This window comes from Falco biarmicus, chromosome 4, assembly GCF_023638135.1.
Source record: "Falco biarmicus isolate bFalBia1 chromosome 4, bFalBia1.pri, whole genome shotgun sequence".
Taxonomy (NCBI): Eukaryota; Metazoa; Chordata; class Aves; order Falconiformes; family Falconidae; genus Falco; species Falco biarmicus.
This window is the reverse complement of record NC_079291.1, coordinates 106,698,679-106,722,194: the sequence shown is the minus strand read 5'-3', so window position 1 is coordinate 106,722,194 and position 23,516 is coordinate 106,698,679. Positions and strand designations below refer to the sequence as shown.

General features: G+C 38.3%; 1 protein-coding gene across 1 annotated transcript; it reads right to left on the bottom strand.

Moving 5' to 3' along the window:
* Window positions 1-566: 566 nt before the first annotated feature.
* Window positions 567-23,378, bottom strand: LOC130148061 (inter-alpha-trypsin inhibitor heavy chain H3-like). The gene is given in 21 exon segments (XM_056336200.1): window positions 567-1,056; window positions 1,158-1,269; window positions 2,886-3,058; window positions 4,214-4,418; window positions 5,004-5,117; window positions 5,753-5,773; window positions 9,245-9,453; window positions 9,843-9,982; window positions 10,942-11,127; window positions 12,083-12,264; window positions 12,490-12,615; window positions 12,935-13,103; window positions 13,866-13,982; window positions 14,543-14,668; window positions 15,696-15,806; window positions 16,739-16,901; window positions 17,321-17,425; window positions 18,456-18,622; window positions 20,143-20,166; window positions 22,546-22,636; window positions 23,323-23,378. Coding segments are annotated over 21 exon segments (2,712 nt in total). The 5' UTR covers window positions 23,364-23,378; the 3' UTR covers window positions 567-926.
* Between the last annotated feature and the right edge of the window lie 138 nt (window positions 23,379-23,516).

The window sequence follows — 23,516 nt, the reverse complement described above, 5'->3', positions numbered from 1 at the left end:
ATTGCCTTGCTACAGCTGATTTAATTGAAAAACAGCTCAAAGAAAGAAAGAAAGAAAGAAACCTACTTATTTTTTGCTTTAGAACTAATAGCTTAAACTTTGCAAAATTAAGATATAAATAACTGGGACACTGCTTGCCCTGAAACATGTACATAAATTCTGTTATGGGAACAGAGGGAGGAGTGTTACTGGAAGATTTTGCTGGCATTCCAGTAAAGGGTCTTACAGGAAAAAGATACTGTCCAAAAGACAGCTATTCTTACTTAAATCCGAGTGCTGTTTGGAACTGTGATATTTCATTGATTTATAAAGATCTGGGCATTCAAAAGTTAAGTTCAAATTAAAACACTAAAGTACGGAAGCCCTGGATGCTAACAGCCATCTCGCATGATGGCACTGCACCGGCCCTCAGCACCACGCAGTCACGTGCTCAGATGGTTTTAAGGACCACTGAATTGTCCCAGAATATGCACTGGTCTGTCAGCTGTCCTCGTGTTGGATTTCATCCTGGGCTTTGTGAAACCAAATGAAAACATTGATAGCTGTTGGAATAACGGAACAAGGCATTAAGTACTAGTCTTTTTATTTAAATTGCTCCTGACACTCAATTCTTGATTTAAAATTGGTTAGAACATTTCTGTTACATTTTACAAAGTAGAATTTTAAGTCACAGTTTTAAAACTAGTAGATTAATTCAGTAAAATGAGGATATTTCGGGGGATAAGTGTTATCTGTCCACAAGGAGAATAGCTGTTTAGCCCTTGAGATTTGATCGAATATGCAGCAAAACTCTCTGTGAGAACCCGTCTTATCTTGGCATTGCCAAACATGGTAAGTTTATGTAATGTTAATAGTTTTTAAACACGAAAAATACTATTCTTTCAAATACTCTGTATGCCCATGAATTTGGAGGAAGTTGTAGCTGTTTAAAACAGACTGGAAACAATATAGTCTGTATGAACACCATCTATCAGCCCAGCTCCATTGTTATGAACAAACCAGCAAGGAATATCAACGCCGTGCTTAGGATCTGTTCTGTAATCCTTCTGCCAGCCCCTGTAAGGGAAAACACAGTCATGGGAGTATCAAAGCAGAAACTGCACTTCGACAATGTAATCTTTCCCAAGTCTTTGCTAAAGACTTGATTAGTTTTCTACCTTGTTACCGTCAGTTCATTATTTTTAACAATCATTGTAGCATCTGGTTTCTTGGGATCAGACCCAGGATGAAGTTCAAGTATAGTGAAGTCAATGCGGTGGAAAAACTGTCCTAAAAATAGAAGCCAAAATTACCATTTCAGGCATGTTGCACACATTAAAACAGAAACAAACCAAACAGAAACCCAGGAATTTCCACATTCCCATGTTGTTTTTGCACATCCCTTCAGGGTTTTGAATGGATAAGCAAACACCAAGTTTCATGCGAGGTTGAACATATGCCTACGGTCTTATTTTCTTTTTATAAACCATATGCATATCATCTGGATCTAAGTTCCGACTTCTGAGCACGCAGTAAAATTAGCCTTTTCTAAATATCCTTCAAGATATCCTCACCTTGTGTCTTGTCTATTCAGTTGTATTTATCACATACTCTCCACGTCTTTAGCCTTTTTTTATCAAATAATGCATGTGTTGATCTCTGAAATTTTTGGATGTGATTACGCTCAGAACAAGGCTGACATCTAAGGAATTTTTGTACTCCTGCCAGGATTAGCTTTTGCACAGTTTTGCCCTATCTGGGCTGGTGCAGGATGCTGCTGGTGCTTTGAGCACTCTAATGAGCATGGGGTTTAGATTACTTAGCGAAGTATCGAGGCAAAGTCAAAGATAATGAAAATAGTGATGAGATGTGTAAGCTGGTGAACTGTAACATGGTATCCCCACGTCATGTGGGCTTTTGCAATTTTCTTGCTACTTAAGAGTCCATACCATAGCAGAGCAACTTCTGTGTGGACAAGTCCTTTAGCCTGAGGAGACCAGAGCAGGAAAGCATAAGTAACTTTCTGTCCCTAATCTGCTCTTTTTCTGTTTTGTTACAGCATTTCCCATGACTCATGGATCTAACGTACTAGCACTGATACCCTGACTTGCTCTCCTCAGGCCTCGAAGTGCATACCAAGACTGAGAAGAGTAAGTTCACAGCAATTCATATTTCTCCACAGTGAGTAAACTGATAGACCCAAAGTGAATGTTTGCTGCCCTTACCTGATTTTCTAAGTCAAAATGGGAAGGCTAGGGAAAATGGCTGCTACCTCTGCCTTTTCCCACAGAGAATGCACACCACCAAACCCACTACACTGGCAGAAAAAAGGATTCAATGGGGTCAAAATTTTGATCTCTGAGTTACCAACTTCACCTTCTAGAATAAAGAATGTTAGTTACCATGGGGAAAATCTTAGATGATAGAAGCCATTCTGTCATTTTAATATATGCTAGTAAATCAAGCTGTAATTTAAAAACTTCTTTTCTTACAAGGATGCAGCAATTGTTTGGCAAATTTTGATCAAGCAAACACATGTATTTTCTGAGTACTTAGAAAAAAGGTGGTGAGATGAAAGGAGAGATCAAACCATCCAAGAGACTGGAGGAATAGTGTAGCAAGAAAAAAAATATAAATCTGTAGGTGGGATTGAGCAAGATAAAGAGCTTTAAAAATGCCGGTGAGGACAATCTAGTGGTTTCAGCAGCAGCAGAGGAATTTATGAAAAGCTAATGTATAAAGTCTGAGCCCAGAATATTTTGTCAGAAATCTTAATACAGCTGATCAATATCATCTCAGTTTCCTCCATTACCTCGGTTCAGAAAGGCTAAGTACAAGATTGTGTCTAAATAATTATGTAGCCTCATAAAGAAAGACAAGCATGAAAACACTGAATGAAATTATACCTAATAATCCATGGGTCTGTTCAGACAGTTTATCACTTTCCAATACATACAGTCCTAGGAAATCTTGATGGAGAGGATGTTTCTTCCATACTTGGTGCAAAACAATAACAAATGAGACACCGCTGCCCATTGAAAGCACCAGATTTTTTTCTCTATTAATTGTCAAAGTTAAACTGAGGAAAAAAGAAAAACTTGACTTAGGGCATTGTGCTTCCCAGAGTTTACAGCAATGAGAAACAACTTCAGAAGAAACATGTCCAACAAACAAATATGGCTTTATAAATTGCTCCATGTTTTTTAAAATAGAGGTTTTGCTGCCTAGTTTGGTCCGTGTGAATCTGTGTGTGTACACAAACAGTCCAAGACTCACACTAAATTACACTGTAAAAGGCTATGCAGCCTTCCAACATTTCAGCAAGATATTTCTACCAACACTCATCCTATAACTGTGCATTTCATCACAGATTAGTGATATGTAGTTACAGCACCTCATGCTCAATAATAAAAGTGTTATCGATAAAAACATCACTTCCTTGCCCAGATGTGACCTGACACCTTTTCCCTTTGTTTTTCACAAAAGACAATTCCTGAACTGTCTAGGTTAGTGCTGGGCTAAAGATTTGCTTCTGATTGTGTTAGTGATGTGACCAATTTGGCTATCATAATAAAAAAAATAAGCATGCTGTATGAATAAGAGTTTTGCTCTGGTGCTCTTCCTGTTGCAGTGCCATGCTTTGAAAAGTTAGTAATTCTGTTCCAGGTACACAATGAAAATGTAAATGATAATGATGAGGAGTTGCTGCCCATTCCTTTTCTAAACTTTTTTTTTGCACAGGTATAAACGATTCTGTGATAGATACATCTCACGAAAAACATACCTGCTGACAGGGCAAAATGTACCTGTTCTAGAAATACTACAATTTCCATTTCTTAAAAAGGAGATATTTTACAGCACATTATTATGTCTGTGAAAGATTACACACTATGTCTAAAGTTACTCTTTAAGTATTTGCAAGACAGTGTTGCATTAAGCACACAATACCACATCTAGCTTTACCTTAGTCATAGTAATAGAAAATCAGGGAAAATTCTTTACTTATTTATTCCAAGCAGAGGAATTTATGATTAACCATTCAGCAGTTACACAACAAAGCAGAGAGCAGAATCCAGCGGGACTTGAATTGGTTTCTTTTGCATTTCTCAGGCATTTTTCACATTATTTTCTTTTGTATATTCAGACAGCAAATCTTTTAAGTATGTTATTGATCAACACTAACGAAAGCGTAGAAAGTAATACAGGAGCCTGATATTCTTTCTATGAGCCTTACCCATCTTGTTGCACGGTGACTGAGTCAAGCCAGGTGAAACCTGTTTTTTCATTGCCATTCTTAATTGTGATCTTCTCAGGAGTTACTATCAGTTGTAAATGCAGGTACTTATTTGCAATGCCAATTTTCCCAAAGTATGTGTTTTGGATCTTTGTGTCATTATTTGCTCTCTTATCACCAATGAGTTCTCCATTGACTGTGATGCCTAATATAAATAGGAAACATCAAGTATTGTTTTTAGATAGGACCTGATCAACTGGTGTCAATGAGTGTCATGGAAATTTTATCAACAACTCAAGGAAACAAATATGAGTTGAAAAATAGATCAAAATTACTTGTGCCTATTTGTGCCAAAGTAGGGTAAAGCTCTGGGTGCTGTTCTGTGGATTTCCACAAGACAACAATCACTTTATTGAAAAAAGTTTAGTATTACCTAGAGCCCAAAGAGTCTGTGATGGGCACAAATAGCCTGTGTGACAACAGTCTCTCTTTACCAGCTATTCTATGAAATGGCAACCTAAGGATTGTTTTATTGCTTGTACTACTACTCACTGAGACAAAGGATGTCACTCAACTCTCACAGTGGTTTTAAATCAAAATTTAAAAGTTCACTTTGCTCCAAGAAGTGAAAACACAGTCCATGGTAATGGTATGCTATCACAGCTACAGGAACTCTTATTAACTTTGCTGGGGAAAAAGCTTACACAGTATAAAAGAAACAGCCTTTAAACATAAGACATTTTGTTGTAAGTATCCTGATTTACTGCCTTTAAAAAACCTAAAAACTCACCTGTAACTGGATCACTTATTAAATTTAACACAGTACCCGGGTTTTCATTGATATTGAAACAAATGGCGTCATCTTTTTGTGGCACTGGTACAATGAAGTGTGGATCTCCATCAACTGTAAAGGTAAATCACTGGTATTTGTATAGTGATACACAGGTTCAAAGTTCCACATGAACATTTAACACTGTGGCAATGGAACTGCTGATGCTGGGGATCAGCAGGAACTGGTCCCTGCACAAGCTCTATGCCCAGCTTAGTCCAGCCCATACTCCAAAGGAGTGGTGGGGTCCCAAGGAAGCTGCTACCACCTCCCCAAAGTGAACCGTATCCTTTCCCCCCCCCTCATCTTTCCCAGGTACGTGACATATATCCTGGGTCTCTTCACCATTGCAAAATGTGGCACACGGCTTGTAGGTTCAAGATGGCCACCTCTATGTGCTTGTCCCTCAGGACCATGACAGTATTGCTGAGGGCAGAAAGTTCATCTGAACAGAGAACAGGCAGTTATCAACACAAAGCCTAGCAACGGGAGGGAGGACTAAGAAAATGACTATATATAAGCTCAGTGACTTGACCTTTAAAAGACATTTAAATATGTTTAAAGTAAATTAAAATACTAGCACACTGGAGATGAAAAATGACTGCTTTTGTAGAAAGAAATTATCTAAAAGACTCTTAATAGTGCAACGTAGTCTTAAAAACCCTCTTCTGCTCTCCTTCTAAGCAGATGCTACTCAAACTACTCACCACTAGTATACCATGTGGGGTGTGCTGTATATAGGTAAGATGGTTGTGAAACTGCAGAAAGTAAAGAAAAAATATATTACAAAAGCTCACATCAAAATGGAATATTTACACACTACCTGCACAGCTCATGTAAGATATTAGGAAGTTGGTGTGCTAGGTAAATTGCTAATTCCTTCCTAGTTTTTAAAGCATATAGTCCATGGAATGTCGGTTTGTGCCCTTTTTGAATCAAGCAAAGCTTCAGGATAGAGACAGATACCACTCATAGTCTAAATTGCTTTGAGGGTTTCCACAGGGCCCAAGTCATGTATCTGTAGGACACAAATGTCTCAGACTTAAGGATTAAGCTGTCTATCAGCAAGGAAATACAGCATCATCCATTGAAAACTTTTGAGGTTTTGACATTTGTTTTTTTCCAAAATGAACTTAAGTCTTTTCAATTGAGACTTGAGAAAACTAGACAGAGAGACACTGAGACTAATCTGCAGAGCAAAAGCTGAAATCTAACTCTCCCATTCCCAAGACTGCCCAACCAGCCATCTGAAGGGTCAGCTGCTGTCTCTCTCTCGACTAAAACCATTTCTTTTTGTATAAGTAACTGAAAATATTCATTTAGCCGGAGATGCTGACATCATACTCCCTTGCTTTATGCAATTCCAAAGGAGATTCCAAATTCAAGTCCATCCTCTGTTCTTGGGAAACAGCTTTTAGGAAAAATGGTCCTTTGATGAACTGGCATTTACTGCTTAAAAGCTGTTTAGCTGACACTCTGTCATCTAGTATTGTTCAACCTTTAAGAGTGGTTTTAGCAGCGAGCACTATTTTAGCAGTGAGCAGAATCTGATAATCTTTGTTAAAATACAGTTGTAAACCCAGAAAAGGCAATTTTTCCCTTTCTGGTAACTTCATTTGTCTGAATCAACTTCCTTTGACAGATGATGCTTCATTCAGAAATTGTCATTAAACTAATTACTTACCTGGTATAATATGTGTGTCAGCCTGTGCTGTGAATGAAACAAAATGTTATTTTAGAGGTTAGACAGACTAAAAAACAAGCTCTCCCACTTCCCCCCTTCCACCAAAACCTTGTAATTATTCTAAATATTTAAAAAAAGAAAAACTTAGCCAAAAGTTTTTATTTATATATATGTTGCATTTAGTACTGCAACAAAGCAAATGTGATGAACAGGCAGAAAGCACACCCTACTTTTCAACAAAACTGTTACTTCTCCAAAGGCATGTTGTTTGCTCTGTAAGGGGCTGGGACAACCTGCTCTTCTCTGATTCCATTATGCCATCTTGTTCTAAACTACTGCTGGGAAGTCAGTGAGATTTACCACCTGCTTCCACAGTTTTCTAGTCTTCTTCTCTTTCTATGTCTGAAGCTATGGAGTGGTGTCTGAAGACAAGGGCTTTGTGCTGAAGAAGGAGCAATCACATCATCACTGAAGATGTCTCTGGATGCGAGACTGCTGCTCACAAGTAACTGGGAGCCAGCAGCCCTGAAAGCAACTCCTTTGTACTGGGCCTGAATTTTGTGATGGTGGAACGCTGCAATTATCAGATTAGGAGGAACCACACTGAAAATGGTACTAACAAACTTTTCCAGCTTGAGGGATTCACCAAGAATTTTATGAAAATATTGTGTCCTAGATCAAGTAAGCGATTCAGGAAATCCATCTCTAACAGTCAAAAATAGTAAGTAAATTTGATAAGAAATGTACATACCTTCAGCTGTTACCATGGGCAGATAAGAAGTAAAGGGAAGAAAAAAGAGAAATTTACAGTTTCAGTTGTATGATTAGACATGAAGGATCTTGACCCTGTGTAAAACATACTCTAATAAAAAAAAATAATTAAAACAGTTTAACAATTGAACCAGGTATCTTCAGTATTTTACAGTTCCATTTCTTCCAATGATACACTTCAATATTTGCAGATCAAACAGAAACACACTGAAAATAAAAAGCTGTTATGTGGGGCAGCAAAACTGCAATTAATTATGCATATGGCAAGAGCACTATTAGTAATTGTTTTATTGTTATCCATTTCCACATTACAAAATATTCCTTACTGGTTTTACTCTTTTACAGTTTTCAAGGCATTTGCATCATTCTATTAACACTGACCGGATGGTTCAGTAATCCTATTTGTGAACCTAGGCTCTAGCACGTGTAAAAAATTATTTTTGTTTCTTAAACAGCAGCACTTTTTTGAGTATTTTCTCCTATTGCTGCTCTATACTCTCTATATACAAAGAGGATTTACTTGGAAAGAGTTTGAGAAAAGGGCCTTTGTACTACAAGTACCTGGAAAGGGAAAACAAAAGAGCTGAAGATCACACTGAGTGGATGCCGCTTCTGTCAGATGTTTGGCTAAGTTTTTCCATCTTAAGGAGTCGAGCTGTAAACTTTAAAGTTGTTATGTTGTATTGTGACTTGAATGTTAAATGAAACATGACATGTTTTTATGTCAGTATCCCATTATGATTGTTATGAAAAATACTGCAAAAATTTTATCAGAAGAATGACGGTAGAATTAGTTAGAATTGAAGGGCATTTAGCAATAACTGGTTTCAGGACTTAGCGCCGCTGAGAGAAAAACCCACTAACCTCCAGTAAGCATTTCTGTTATGCTAAAAGGCCTTAAGTTACTATGCCAAATTCAGACAAGAAAGTTTTTCATCTAGAAGCCAGCAGAGAGCCCACACAGAGCCTGGGAGGAACTTTTAGGGGCACTAAGCAAATGTTGGGGGAAAAAATAATGGATGTGAACAGAAGCAATTGAGAAGCCTAACAAGAGGTTGGTCTGACCTGTTGAATAAGAGAGAAATGAGGATTGCCCAAACAACACACACAGATGAGGGCAGGGTTGCTTTGGGCTGCACTGAGCAGACAGCATTTGCTTTACTCTGCTAAAAAGGAATAATTTTTTTTCACACAGATCAAACAAAGAGGCTGAACTGTACATAAGCGCAGCGTTTTGCTGAGCAAGGAATTAATAATTAGCCAAAGTATCAGAGCTGAGAACAAATTGTGCACTTTCAAGATAATTGCACTTCTCTCTGCAATATATACGAATACTGTGTTTTACAGATACAGTCTCCATCTTTTCACCACCTGATACATCCTGCACAAGGAAGATCTCATGCACGTTTTTCCCTTTCATGTAGAAATTACTACATCTACCCCTAAACTGAAATATGTAGAAAATGATGTGAACCAAATTGAACATAGCTGGATTATTAGATTAGAAATGGGTTTTGATTTTCAGGGGGTTTTATGTAACAGTTCATATAATTAGCTTAAGATACACTTATTTTGAATTGATAGTATTTTGTCTGTATGACTTAGTAATGAAGAATGGTTTGATGGAAATGAGCTTTACAAAGAAAAGTAATTTTGCATAAACCATACACATGCAAGGTTTGGAAGGTAGATTTTTCAGATACATGTTTAAACCTGTACCCACATGAAAGCCTTTCTTTAGGGGAACATGAAAGGAACACCTGGTTTCTCAAATATAGACATTTTCACAATTTTACTTTACCTTCAATGGGCTTATCAGCAATCCCATCTTGATTGTCATAGTCTTCTGGCTTTGTTACCACCATGGATGTCAGTGGTGTTACAAACTTGTATTTTAGTGAGAGATCCAGGGCTTCAGCTGTAAGATTCTCCTTTTCTTCTCCTGTAGCTGCAATACTGAATAGAGACTCTAGCATCAATGATTGCTAAATTACTCGCTGAACTCTGGATTAGGTATTTTTCTTTAAAGTGAAGTTGTTTCTCTGCAGCTAACATCCGTAAGGGATAATATTTGTTGCAGTCTAAGAGCACATCTGGTTCCACTGGCTATCCAAGAAAAAGGCAAAACTGTCCTTAATATTTGTAGTAACTTAAAATTGTTTAATTTGCAGCTTGGGCCAGGAATACTGTGATCGGGGAGGAGAATATGTTGGGGGATTTTCCTTACTGTTTTTTATGCTTTCCCATTGGCACCTCAGCATGATGTGAATTTCGGCTTCACATCTGAGAAGTTGCACCAGTCAGATGGCTTAACAGTTTCATAGCTAAGATGTTATTCTAATTACCGTTTTTCCAGGAGTTGTTCAAGGGTGAGATAAGCCCAGAGCCTTTCAATGTATTCTCCAAATATGTATTCTTGTTCCTGGAAAGCTTTAGCTGTTTGCTCAGCATCTTGGTGTGTAGTATATGACAGGGCATCATTAGCCTGTTAGGAATAAGGAAACTTTTCTGTATCATAAGCAGCCAGGGACTTCAGAACCTCCCAAAATCAAGACCTTCACATCTGAAAATCTTATTAAATTGAAAAACAGTCTGGTCCTGCACAGCACTTGCCCCTTGCCCAGGAAATTGTCAGTGTTGCGTCAGGATCTTTGTTCCATTGCTTCTGTGAAGGTTAATAGTGTAGCTATAGGACGTAATGAGGTTTCCAAATTCACGTGGCATTTTTGTGCATTAGAATTTGGCTACTCAGGATTTAAAGAACTTTGATTATGACGCCACTTTCATACAGGAACATATGGCTAACTTACTAATAATACATTATTTGTATTTGAAATATACCTAATTCTATATAATATATTTAATACACCACAGTGCATGGGACATATATGCAGTTCACAGTATTTATGATAACACGCTCTATAATATGCTTGTGTTTCTTGAATATCGGGGCAAATACTTTTACAGAATCCAGCTCTGGAGAGGTATTTAGGTCACTTGGTTTGTATTAGAAGTAAACTTCTATTTTAAGAGAAAGGTATTTCAAACAATCAGCTGGCTTATCCATCAGTTTTCTTCACCCAATGAAGACTATTGTATGTGAGCACTGAACATTTTGCTCCTGAAAGAACCAAGTAGGGTATTTAGAGAATAAACTAATAAAAAACAAACCAAAACAAAAGCCAAACAAACAAACAAAAAATCTGTTAGCAAAGCTAATCCAGGCACACTGCACAAAGTTGTCCCAGACTGACCCTAGTACACCTGACTGAGTTAGGCAAGTAATCTGCAGTTTTAAAAGCAATTACTTTAGTGTGTTTAGTTTCTGACTTACACAGTAATGCATCCTGCCACTGAGGTAAAGAAATTCCAGTAAATATTTTAAGTATTGCCAGGTTTGAACATTCTGCATACCTTACTGAAGTTAAAGAAATCCATACTTACGCCTTCACCTCTCACATCTACAGCCAAATAGTTTTGGTTGTTGTCTATAAAACGCCCAGCCACCACAATCTCAGACCCATCATAGAAATGCTTAAAACTGTTTTTAGTTAGGTCTGATATTTCATTTTCTGGGTAGTTCAACTCCACATCTGTGAGCATGGGATTTGAAACCTCATCATAAAACCCCTACAGGATTAAAAAAAAAAAAAGAAAGAAAGAAAGAAAACATTTAGCTATCATTGTTTCTTTAATTAATAAGTAGATCTGTACCCAGAATCACCCTGCTATTTCAGCAATGAAAACTAGAAGTGTATTTTAGAAGAAATATTTAAATATTTAGTTAAATCTCAGAGTATAAGGCCTAAAAAATCTAAAATAATGGAAATGAGAAAGGACATTCAAACTTTTCAGTCTCATTAAGAAAGAGGAAAAATATCTGAGAACAGCAAGCTGTGGATGATGAGTTCTATCAATGTTAATCAAGAGGGATCCCAAGCTTCCCCCTGTTTGATAGAAGTAAGTTTCTAGATCCATTCCCTACAGAGACTGAAATGACAAAAGGAGACTAGGTATTTGATTTTGGCAGAGCTTGCAATGAAATCTGGTATCTAAATTCTTTGGTGAATTTTTCAAATGGCTGCTATTGGAATGTGAGAAGTAACAAAGGTCAACTCTGCACTGCATATACCCCTCCTCATGCTTTATACAACTATAAAATGCTTCCATGGTATGGTAAGATACACCTGCTTGCAGTAAGTTCCTATAAAACAAAATATCTAGAGTCTTTATGCTCTGTCATCCTTCCTTTGATGTGACATTAACTACATGATCTGTGAGGTATGGGAGATATGATGACTGCAGCAATTGTGCTGCACATGGAAGTGTCCTCCAGAACCATGATTTGTGTCACTCTATGCCAAGTTTTGAACCCTCTTCCATAGCCCACAGCATCTCCCTTTTACTGTCCTCCTACTTTCTGCTTATATAAGGGAAAGGGAAAATTAAATACAACTAATATTCTGATTACAGAAGACTTTTAATTATCTCAGTAACAGATTACATTTTGATTAGTTCAAAATAAGAACATTGGTATAGTTTTCCAAATTTATCTCTCATCTAATTTAGGTGGTGATTGCTGTACCTGGAGCTGTAAGGCTGCATCAGAGTCAGGATAAATCCGACGAGCCAATCCTTTATTCTCCAGCGCCATCTTCTCCAAGAAGTTGTAGTCAACACCATAGCCAAAACCAAGATTGTATAAGGTATATTTTCCCTCAATGGCTTTTTTAACATGTGCCTGAATGTCCTGTGTATTTGATATGCCTGCATCAAACCAGAAAAAGTTCGGTTTTTCTTCATAGATAAAATTATCATATAGCCTGTTTGAATTTCTTAGGAAAGAAATTTCTTATCAAAAACTTGGTTTAGTAGTATAATGCTGGTATAGTAGCATTTAAATCATTCAAACATCCGTAAGTCAAAGATGGAGGCCAATTTGCATTTTTTGTTAGTTAACTCACTCTATTATTCCATCCAAGAGAAACTTACCTACATTTGGTTGGCCATCTGTTAACATGATAATTATAGAAGCGCTTCTCTTGGGCACAAGCTTTCCTTCATGAGCAGCATTCAGCATATCAATTCCCCTCATTATACCACCATATAAATTTGTCACTGCAAGGTAGACATAGAAATCTGGTTTCAGCACAGACAGTCAAAATACAGGCCCATTTTTCACTGGAATCTGATGAGATCTCATTGCAGTATGAAAATGAAATATTTGGGTTTGCAAGCAGGAGGATATTTAGACAGAAAAATACCTGGACTTTGGAAACATAAGGAAAAATAGCTGTTGCATTCTGATAAATTTCAACTGTAGGATTGTCTCACCAGTAATTAAAAAAAAAAAAAAAGCTGTAGCATTGTCTTCACAGACTGAATTGACAAATTAACTTACAAAACAACTTAATGTCAAGTCCAGTAAAGTACTTACTGCCTTCAGTGTCAATGCTCCGAACAAACTTCCTTGCTTCATCCAAATTCTCAGGAGTGGCTTTGATTAATGTTTCTTTCCAGGTGTGTACATCACTACCAAACAGTATGAAATTGAAGAAGTCATCTTCTTTAATGTCATCTAAGATTTTTAGGAGTGCTTCTCTTGTCTATAAGACAAAGAGATTTAAATGTATGGTTCAACATTTAATGAAATCGGCACTTGCAGATTTTACATGACTAATGTCTCAGCATTTGGATATTTTCAACTTTTATACAGTATGTCCTGCAAAAATTCTGAGCTTGTTTTGTCCTTGCCAGTCTGCGTCTATTTCAGAGTCACTCTAGTGAAGTCAGCCAGTTGCAATTACAACTGGTAAATCTTTTTAGCTGAAAGAAAACTCAGGTCTTGCATCATGGATCATTGCTTACACTGAGGTAAGATGGCATGGCAAATTGAAAGCGATGGGAAATGGGTACAGGTTGGCAGAAAGGTTCATATGCCAACAAGCATGGATATCTTGATGCAGCACCAAAACCTGAAATCTCTGCGAACGAGGAGTCCTGTCTACAAAAAGAACTGCTGCTTCCCAGAAGAGATGGAATGAATAACATAGATAATGCACATAATACTGTATACACATTTTAATTTTGGAGCTGTTCAGTACTTGTGATGGAACTCTCTGGAAATGTTGATATTGAGACTTTTGAACTAATAATATTTATGAGTAAGTAAACATAGCCTAAATGTATAGAATTCTGTTCTACACTAACACTTCAAACTAGTACTTATGGTGCTGAGCACTAGAAAGGTCACAGCATAAAACCACTTGGTGTAGCTCAGGCAGCGTGTATGCACTATAAGCCATCCCGTCCCTTCCATCACAACAGAGGCTCTTTTATTGGGACTGTATAGTAATGTAAGAACTTACCTGTTGTATTTCTCTTCCAGACATTGAGCCACTAATATCTATTATAAAAATAACATTCTTGGGCAACTTTGGAAGATTTGTCGGTGCAAAGAAGTGTACAAAGTAGCCATTGACAATCTGAAAAATAAAATGTAAAGGAAAAAAAATAAATTTTTGCATATTATAAAGATAAAATGGATAAAGAAGAAATTACTTTTATTTAGTTTCTAGCCCCTGAATGGAAAACAAGGTTTTAATGGCCCTGACTAGCCTCACCTCTGTCCAGGCCCAGGAGCTTCATTTAAGCATGAGCTTGGGCCTTTAGTCCCTGCCTGAGCTACACTGTAAGAATACCTGCCTCCAGCTGTGTCACAGCCATACCTGTTCTTGTCCATGGACTCCACTGAGTTAGATTCTGCCCTGCAGACTGACTTTCCACCTTGACCTTGGGCTGCCTCATCACCACAGAGTTGCCTAATGGCTTGGACTCTCAGTTGAATTTGACTGCCAGCTCTGGGTCTGTGTGCTCAGGTACTGTAGGGAGTGGGCTCATGGCTGGCAAAGCCCCTGGGCTGCCAGTTGAGTTGTCACACTCAGCTCTCTGCCCTTTAGGGAACAGTTATCCCTTGTTGCTCCCTGACATTTACCATGCAAGCTAAGCGGTTCAACAGTTCAAAATTCCCAGCTGTCAGATTTACCTGCAAACTGTCTGGAGTTGCTCTCTTCACATCATATCTAACAGTAAAATCCCCATCCAAGACAGACTGTGAGCAATTTGCGCAGGTTCGCTGCTGATCAAGAGCTGGTTTGAAAGAGACATGCCCCTGAAAAGAAAAGCTGTCATTAGATCTGAATGTTGAGAGCTGCAAATTTTCTACAGAACACAAAGAAGTTTGCATTTTTAAAAAAACTCATATATTGATATTCACATAAAAATAACCTGTTTTATCAGGTAGGTATTAATTTATATCAATCGGTATTTGTAGGGGAATTATAGAGGAATGAAGGCAGGTTAATTAACATTGATAATATACAGCTGTGGGCTTGCTTCAGGGGCAGCTGTTGGCCAGTTGGCCAACATGGATAATGTGCAGCTGTGGCTGGTTCCTGCTAAGCAGTTAAATAGCTCTAAGGGGGATGGAAGAGGAGCCCTGGATGAAGAGAGACCTGGAAGAAGCAGAATCCAGATGCAGCAGAGACAAGAAGCAGGGTGGGCTGACCTGAAGAGGACTGAGAAACAGCATGGCTGGTAGGTGAACTCTTGAAACCTTGTGGGGGGTTGGTAGCTGTGCCAGGGCAAGTCATGGGAACTACTTACTGAAATTAACCTGGTATGGGGTGGTAAAAGCCTTGTTGCAGCTGGCTAGTTTGGATAGTGCTGTGACAGGTATTTGATGGGTAACTGATATATGAAGTCTGCTATCTAGAGCTTCCTTCGTATATTTACTCCCCCATCTTCCTTGGTTCAGCCCTCCGTTCCAAATGACACCTTTGATAAGGTTGTTGGGTAGCCTATGTCTTAGGAATTCTGCTACCTCCATACATGAGAAAACTACCTGTTACTGGTTCGGTTCTTCTGTAAGAAATAGTCTTAGTATCCAGGTTTCCAACTACTGCTGTGGGACAAGGCCTACTCCTTTGGGTACAACACCATGCTAACAGCTACCTGGCTTCTGAACGGCATGGAGATGGCCTTCAACTTGCTAGCTTGGAATTCAGAGCTCAGACTAACCTTTACTGCGTTTTCTCTTTTTCCCCCGCCCCCCCCCCCCTCACTTCCATTGCTACCACTGACATTATTATTTCAGAATTATAACTGTAATAAGTTACAGAATGCAGTAGCCACTGTACCTTTTTCTCTGAAAAAGTTTTTTTAATAATGTTTTGTAGATCATTGGTGATGAATGTTCCCTCTGCTTCCAGCTCAGTGATACCCTGGGGCTCAAAGATATTTACTGCAATCTGAAATATTAATTGAAAATTCATTGTCATTGATTACTGCCCAATATAAAAACATAGCCATTTACAGGAGTATCAACAGGCAACCACAGATGTGACAGGGGAATTTTCATAAAAGCAAAACAACTTACTTTTGTAATTCATAATAACAGTCCAAATCCACACTTGTGTGGACACCCCATCAGCCAAACAGGTCTTTTTACACATAGAAATTAAAAATAAAGCTAGAAACCTTAATAGAAATGTAACTTGTTTGAAAGCTAGATACTGGAATTTTGCAAAATGTCAATAAATATTATAGTCCTTCAAAAATATAACCCAGCCATTAGCTGTGAGTTGTGCCCAACTTTGACCTATATTTCAGTATGCCTTCTACCACAGTGGGTTTAAAATAATGCTGCATAAACATTTATGATGTTGAGTTTTGTAATGACTCTTACACAGCATTTTCTGGGCATACAAAGGAGAAAAAAATGTGCCTTAGACCTGGGTTTTATCAAGGCAGATAGGAGTGATATAGACAAGTTTTGTCACGCAAAAGGTGTGGTATTCTAGAACGTGATATATGTATTGCTGTAATTTAAGATTATGTAGTTTCATGGTAGTGGGAGAAAAGTGTAGTTTATGCTGGAAAGGCATTTGTAAAAGCTGCTCTTCTTCTATTTTACCTCAAGGCATCATAATGGCTTTTTCAGGTTTCCATACATGGCTTCTTTTGGAGGCTTAGTAGTTGAGCCAATTTGTCAAGCTTACAATAAAAACCTGCACTAAAGCATACTGGTGTGCCATCCCCACAAGATTCATTAGAAAAACTGTCATGGCCCTTTAGCTCATGGGAACCCATGGGAATGACCATGGTACTCAGCTTTCAATGGATGTACAGAATTTCATCATCTCTGAAGTTATAGTCCAGTTTGATACAGTTTGCCATTTACCTCAAAATCTTTGACAAGCTGCTTAGGTTTTACTTTGATGAACATCTCATATTTTCCAAACTGTCGCTTCAGCAGTTCCTCATATGTGAGTTCAAAAGTGACTTTACTGCCTGCTTTAATGTTGACTGAGACTGTGAATTTTTCAGTTTTTCTTCCTGAAGCTCTGTATTTAAGTGAGTAAGAAAAAGAATATCTTTATCCTCTTTCACAACATTTATTGTTTTGGTTGGTGGAGTATAATCTTCAAAAAAAGAGTAAAACAAAGTTAGGAATTTTGATCTATTGCTAAAATCATACTCAAACTCTAGAATTTATTCAAGTTTCCCAGTGAGCTTAATCCCAGGAACAGGTCATACAAAGTCAGTGAAAGCTTCAGAAAATGTCTTTCATAATATACGGATACTGCCTGCATAGTCAGAAGTTGCATTTCCTTTTCATAATCTATAGTACAATAACTCTTTAACTTAATGATTGTTGTTTGGTCCCATAAAAAGCAAACTTCAGAAACAGGCCAGTACAAAGTATTTCCAGTCTCACAATTTGGGATGATGGTGTGGAACCCACACAAGACATAATTCTTACTTGACAAGACCAGCAGTCTGTCCCTTTGAAACAGCCTTCTCATACTGCTTTTTTGCAGCTTCTTTTTCCTTTATAATTCCAGGGTAAGTGACACCATCAATTGTCCTGCAGATGAAAAAGTCCTAGTTTAGCTGAACGATTTGTACCAATACATGACAAGTTACTGCAGGGAATTCTCTGGTTATTGATTGGTTTGCTAAAACGCACTTCAGGAATATGATATTGCCAAGATTTGAGCACCTTCACTGAAGCTAGTCTTCTCAGTGAATTTAGCTGGAATGAAGAGCTCTGTGCTCAGTATCTTAAGAGAATGTGAACAAATGTTTACTTTGAAAGTTAATTTGATCAAAACAGGGCTGATAGCAACACTACTTACACCTGCCATGTTCCTACACTTCAGCAGCTTGACTATCTCATCTCATCTAATGGCCTCTCTACATGACTCACTGGTCCAAGTGTAGGTGTCCACAGCAGAGCATTTCATTCTTAGATTCTCTACACCATTAAACGGGCATTTCTCATAAGGGATTCATCTCATCCTATAATAAAAGTTCTAGCATGCATTAAGAGTACTTGTGCTCTAAAAGCTACTGTTTCTTTTCACTGGAAATAAAACAGGCATTGTGTGATTAGCAGAGATGGACTTGTTTAAACTGAATTAAATCTCATAATGGTGTGAGAATTGCATGTTACTGCAACTAAAGGTATGAATGTAAAGGAATAATTCTCTCTATTTCCTGCCTTTCATTCAAATATGGTTTTTCAATGAATAGAAAAATTAAGCTATAATGCCATCAGGGAAATAAAGCAACGGAACTTTTCTGGTTTGATAACACCAGGGTAAGTGGTATTTTGGAAAAGGTAAATGGAGCTCCAGAGAAGATCCCCCATTCCCTAAGGTCCATGATGATGAAAAGAAATACCTGAAAATTTGTCATGTTTTCTATAGATGTGCCAATGTTTGCCTTTCTCCAAGTGTCTTGCATGTCAAGTTAGTAATCCCAGAAAATTGCCTAGGAGGCATTTAGAAATCTATCAAATGGTAATGTAAAAATGAGCAACTGGGTTCAGTTTCTCCCAGTTGCATTTGCACAGATTTTTAGTCTTCTCCAACAATAATGTCAAAATTACGCACATGCTGAAATTGGTAATGAAGGCTGTCTTAGGGAGTTCAACATCAAAGACTACTTCTTTGTGCACATTTCCACGATTGACAGCTCGACTGGTGATGACATTGTGGGCAAATCGGGAAGTTACTTTACTATCAATTTTCATGCTGTAGATTTCTATCCCGTTGACAATCTGTAAATTGAAAAAAGAAAAGAAGAGCTAGCTGTTACAATGATGATTGTGTTGATCAGCCATAACCACAGTTTTTAAAACTAATTGCAGCAGAACATTCTATCACTCCAAAGCAAAACAGGAAAGACCTACAACTGGGTTTCCTTGGATATCTACCACACTGCCATCACAGTGTTATCCCACAAGTTATAACCATAGGTGTAGAGGAATTATAGAGGACTGTGTGAAAAGTTTATTTGTAAAAAGGTTGTAATGATTGTTAAAAACATGAGGTATGAAATGTTAAAAAGGGGGTGGGAATGGGAATTGTAGAGGAATGAAGCTGGGTTAATTAACATTGATAATATACAGGTGTGGGCTGGCTTTGGGGTGGTGGGTTGGCCGATGTAGACAAGGTGCAGCTGTGGCTGGTTCTGTTAAGGGGTTGAGAGCCAATGGAGAGAGCAGCTGAGGCAGAGAGAAGAGAGAGTGTGTGTGCCCTGGATAAGGAGAGACTGGGGAAGGCAGCAGAGGGACTGGCACAAAGAGTATGCTGGTATGTGATGGTAAAAGACCTTGTTGCAGCTGGCTAGTTTTGAGAGTGCTGTGACACATAGCCTCTTTAACAAAATACTACCACCACAGCAAAGATACTTGCATTATAAGAATATTTTTTTTTTCTCTACTGAGACTGTAACTTTTTTATGGTTAGTCAAAAAGCACAACAGCCTACTGCTGCCTCACTGTATTAGTGACTGTAATTATCAGCCAAGTGGATGATATCTACAGCAGGGATATAGGTAGTCATCCTGTTTACAAGTAGACCTAAACAATTCCAGGCGTCTCAAAATTCCATTTTATGTTACTCTTAACTTCTTCACTACTGAGGCTCATTCTCATTTAAACAAGGAAATGGGTAGGGCAATACTTAATTTCTTGGAATGCTCAGGTACAATGTTGCTGGACACTGCATGAAAGCATAGGTAACAACAAATGTGACTCCTTGGGCAACTCTGCAACAAGGTCTGTTTCTTGCAGCAAAACCAGCACTGGAAAGAACCTTGGAGGTTTTTTAGTGGGCCTGATCTCTGACTGATTGATTAAGAAGGTCTCCAAAGAATTAAAGCATTGCTGGAGTCCAGGTGCCCAGTGGAATCAGCCTCACAGGTGAGGTCTCTTACCTTCCTTAGAAATAACTGCAACATAAGAGTAAAAATAAAGCCGACATAGAATAGTTGTCTGCTAGAGTTATAGAGTTGACTTCAAACAACTTTGCTATTTATTCTAATACAACAAGGTTAAAAATCTTTTGCTCATTCTCTTTCCTTGTCCAGGAGTTTCCATCAGAGCTTGAAAAAGAACTGTCTGGTTAGTCCAACTACCTAAAACAAGTAACTGTGGGCTACTCCCCTCATCCTACACACTCAGAAATATCCATTTGCTCAGACTGGACTCAAAGAAACATGTTGTGAATGCAGTAAGAACATACTTGTCACTATACATCTTTCTCAGTAGCCTGGACAAAACCAGGTTTTACTCACCAAGTCATTATCAGTGTTTCGCTTCTGTAAAGAGAAAAACAGAGGAAAAAATCATGACTACGGTAGGAAAGCTGCATTTAGAAATAAATCACTTAGCACCTATGTAGTTACCTTCTGCTTCCAAGTCCAAATAAATTGTCCAGGAGAAGGAAAGCTTGAGAAAGGTCTTTATTAGAAAACTGAAGTAAATTTGAGGGAAGAGCAAGTAAAGGCATCTGAGGCAGGTATAATTACTTTGCTTATAGAGCGTTCACAGTTCTGGTGAATCTTTTGGATTTCAATTGATGTTAGTGTATTTTAAATACTGTGGGTTTGAAAGATATGTTAAATCTTGAATGTTGCTGATTTTGTATTTTGCTGAAGTGACACAAGAAGTTATCTTCTTTCAGCTGAAAAACAGTAATGGACCATCTGAGACATGAGGGGAGAGTGAGAGGAAAAGACTTGAATGTTCAGTGCCACTGATATTTAAATGTTGTTGAGACTAAAGAACAGACTAAAACCTCTTAATATGGCTTCCTTGAGCATAGGTTGGCTGTGTGGTGACATCAAAGTAAAAACAGAGTATCTCATCCTGAGGGTGGCATCTTTTCCTTGGAAATTCCTACTTCTGGGTCCTGTGGTATATGTTTTGCCTTTTCAAACTAATTTCCCTTTGGAAGAAAAAAGGAGGTTGTATCAAAGCATAAAAAACCAAGTTTGTACACTTTTTTCCAGTCACATACACTATCCAAACTATCAGTCAGACCCATCTGTACACTTTCAGACTTGTGCCTAAATTTTTCCTGTTGACCCCAGCAGACTCTCATTTTAACAAAAATAGTAAGATGGTCATTCAGCAGGCTTACACAGAGAAGAGGCAGTAGCTATGAAAGGTTGCATCAAGGGGGGGGGGAAGCTGTTAGAACTTTTTTTGGCATATTTGCTCTAAAAGAAGGTGCAAAGATCAGAAGCTCCACAAAAATACCATGTTCTCTTGTGAAAGAGAAAACAGGCTTAGAACGTACATACTGCATCATGTTAAAATAACAGCTTGTGTAACTCTGTTCCCGTAAGCTTGGCTGCAAATACCTTATCTCTTTTGGCTCTAAGAGCCTCATGGGTTATATTTTGTGCAAGCATGTTTACCTGCTCCACCGAATAGGGGGGTAAAGACACAATGAAGTATCAAGTCAGATACACGTCTCCAGTACTTTTAATCTTTCATAGGAGTTTTACAGGTTGGAAAGTGAAACAGAATTATTTTTTTTTATTTTGGAGTTTTTTTCAAGACACTATAATATATCTATGGTAATGCAAAGGTTTTGGGGGAGGCTTGTAAGAGTCTGGCCAAAAATTCTGTGTACATTTCTCTGGGTTCCTCGTTCAAATAATATAAAGTATATAAAAATGGGAGAATCAGCTGACTTTTCTGTAGTGTTTCTGCATGTATGGATGAAGCATTGCACCACAATTTGGTCATTTTCCACTTAGAAAGGTTTTAGCATTGCAAGACATACAAAGAACGGGTAGTGTGGTAGTTGGGAGGACAAAGCTAAATGATATCAGGGCTACATAATGGTTAAATAAGAATCCATGGCATCTCCAATTTGCAGCCATAAATCTCAGGCTGTTTTTTTAAAGTTAGATATAGTATTTTCCTGATTTTTCACAGAAAAAGTCTTGGCGAAGACCATAATCTAATCAACAGAAATTGACAGTAAATTGCTTTGTCCAGTTCCTCGCAGCAATGTACAATGCTCCCTAGAGAGATTTGCTCTCTGTAACTTTTCATAGTATGTAACTACTGAGAGAGAGGAAAATAATCTATTGAGGTGAGGAGTAGTGGCTGGCAACTTCAATGAAGCATATTTGGCAGAACATCAGGCAGCAGGGCCTTACTCGGGGATCCAGTCAAAACCAGAATGGCCCCTTTAAGGGGCAGATATATATTTCATGTTATGCTAACATGCAAATGTTTTGAGAAAAATTCTACCATGTTATTTGGGTAGTGTACATATTTATCTGGATACCATGTTACATCTCTGTTTTCTGCGTCCTGGAGGCCTCTTTTCACTGATACTTTGCCTTGCTTCACAGGTGCTAGTCAGTTCCCTGGCAGCACCAACTGTTTTACACATTTAAATATAAGACTGCTAAACCATTTTACTATTATGTGGTGATGACAGGGAAAACAAAGTGATGCTTTTAAGAGAGATAGGAGAGCCTCTTCAGAGCCGATTTAAAACTGAGGCTGATTGGAGGTGAACTAATTCAAGCCCCAAGTGTGATCTTGTGTTCACTGGTAACAGAGAACACAAAGCTCCTGGTGGCATCACTGTGTGAACTCTCTGATAAATGTTGATAAAGGCCAGGAAGTTAATCTATGAAGAACAGGAGCCCCATACATGGTTGACTACTTACCTTGATGTTTCTGACATGTGTTTCCCAAAAGGATGATGATGCAAAGGCAGGAGTCAGTAACAAAACACAAAGCAGTAGGTGGGTTTCCATTCTGGAAAAAAGTAAGGTTCCAATTTGAACGATATGCATAAATATATATAATGCTTTGTTTACCAAAAGTTAATATATAACCCAGTGTGAACAGTGGGATTAAACATTAGGCGTTTGGGAAAAATCAAATACTGAATTTAAAATTTGCATAATCTGCAGAATACTGTTACAAAATACTGTTACAGTATTTACAGAATATTTCAGCAATGTCTCTACTATGTAGTATCTCCAAACGGAAATTCAACAGCCATTTCTGCACAGGCAACTGAGACTGATCTCTGCTCCAGACCCACTTTTCCAAATGAAACCTGTCATCTTTCTAACTCTTTCTTAAAGCCTGTCCCTGGCTCAAATGTATTGCAGCTGTAACAGAGCTTGCAGTCTCCTAACCCATTTATGCTTCTCTTCAAAAACTGCCTCCTGTAATCCTGTCTATCGCTCAGGTGCACGGTTTAGGTATCATTATTTAACCTGTGTCCCAACTAGTCTAAAACTTCTTATTACACCCTCTCTTATTCACCTTCATTGCTGAAACCCCGGTTCCAGCTCCCAGGGTCCTGCACCTTGCACAATTAATACCCGTTCAGCCCGCTGCTGAAGGCCCGTTTTATTCATTACCTTGACAGTGTTAATTCTCTCTTAATCTTTTCAACCCATTTCATCTCCTCTGTTACATGAAACACAAACCTTGAGGACTGGGAGTTAAACGCTTGGTCATAACAAAACATCCAAGCCTACAGAATCTGGGGTATTCTCTGTGCCGCAGTCGGCTTTCTGACATGCGCAGGCCTGTGAAGGACACAGCATAGGCTCCGAGGCTCCTTTTCAACCAGTCTGGAGTTTAAAACGCAATTTTCTGCCCCCTCCAAAGGTGAGGGGCA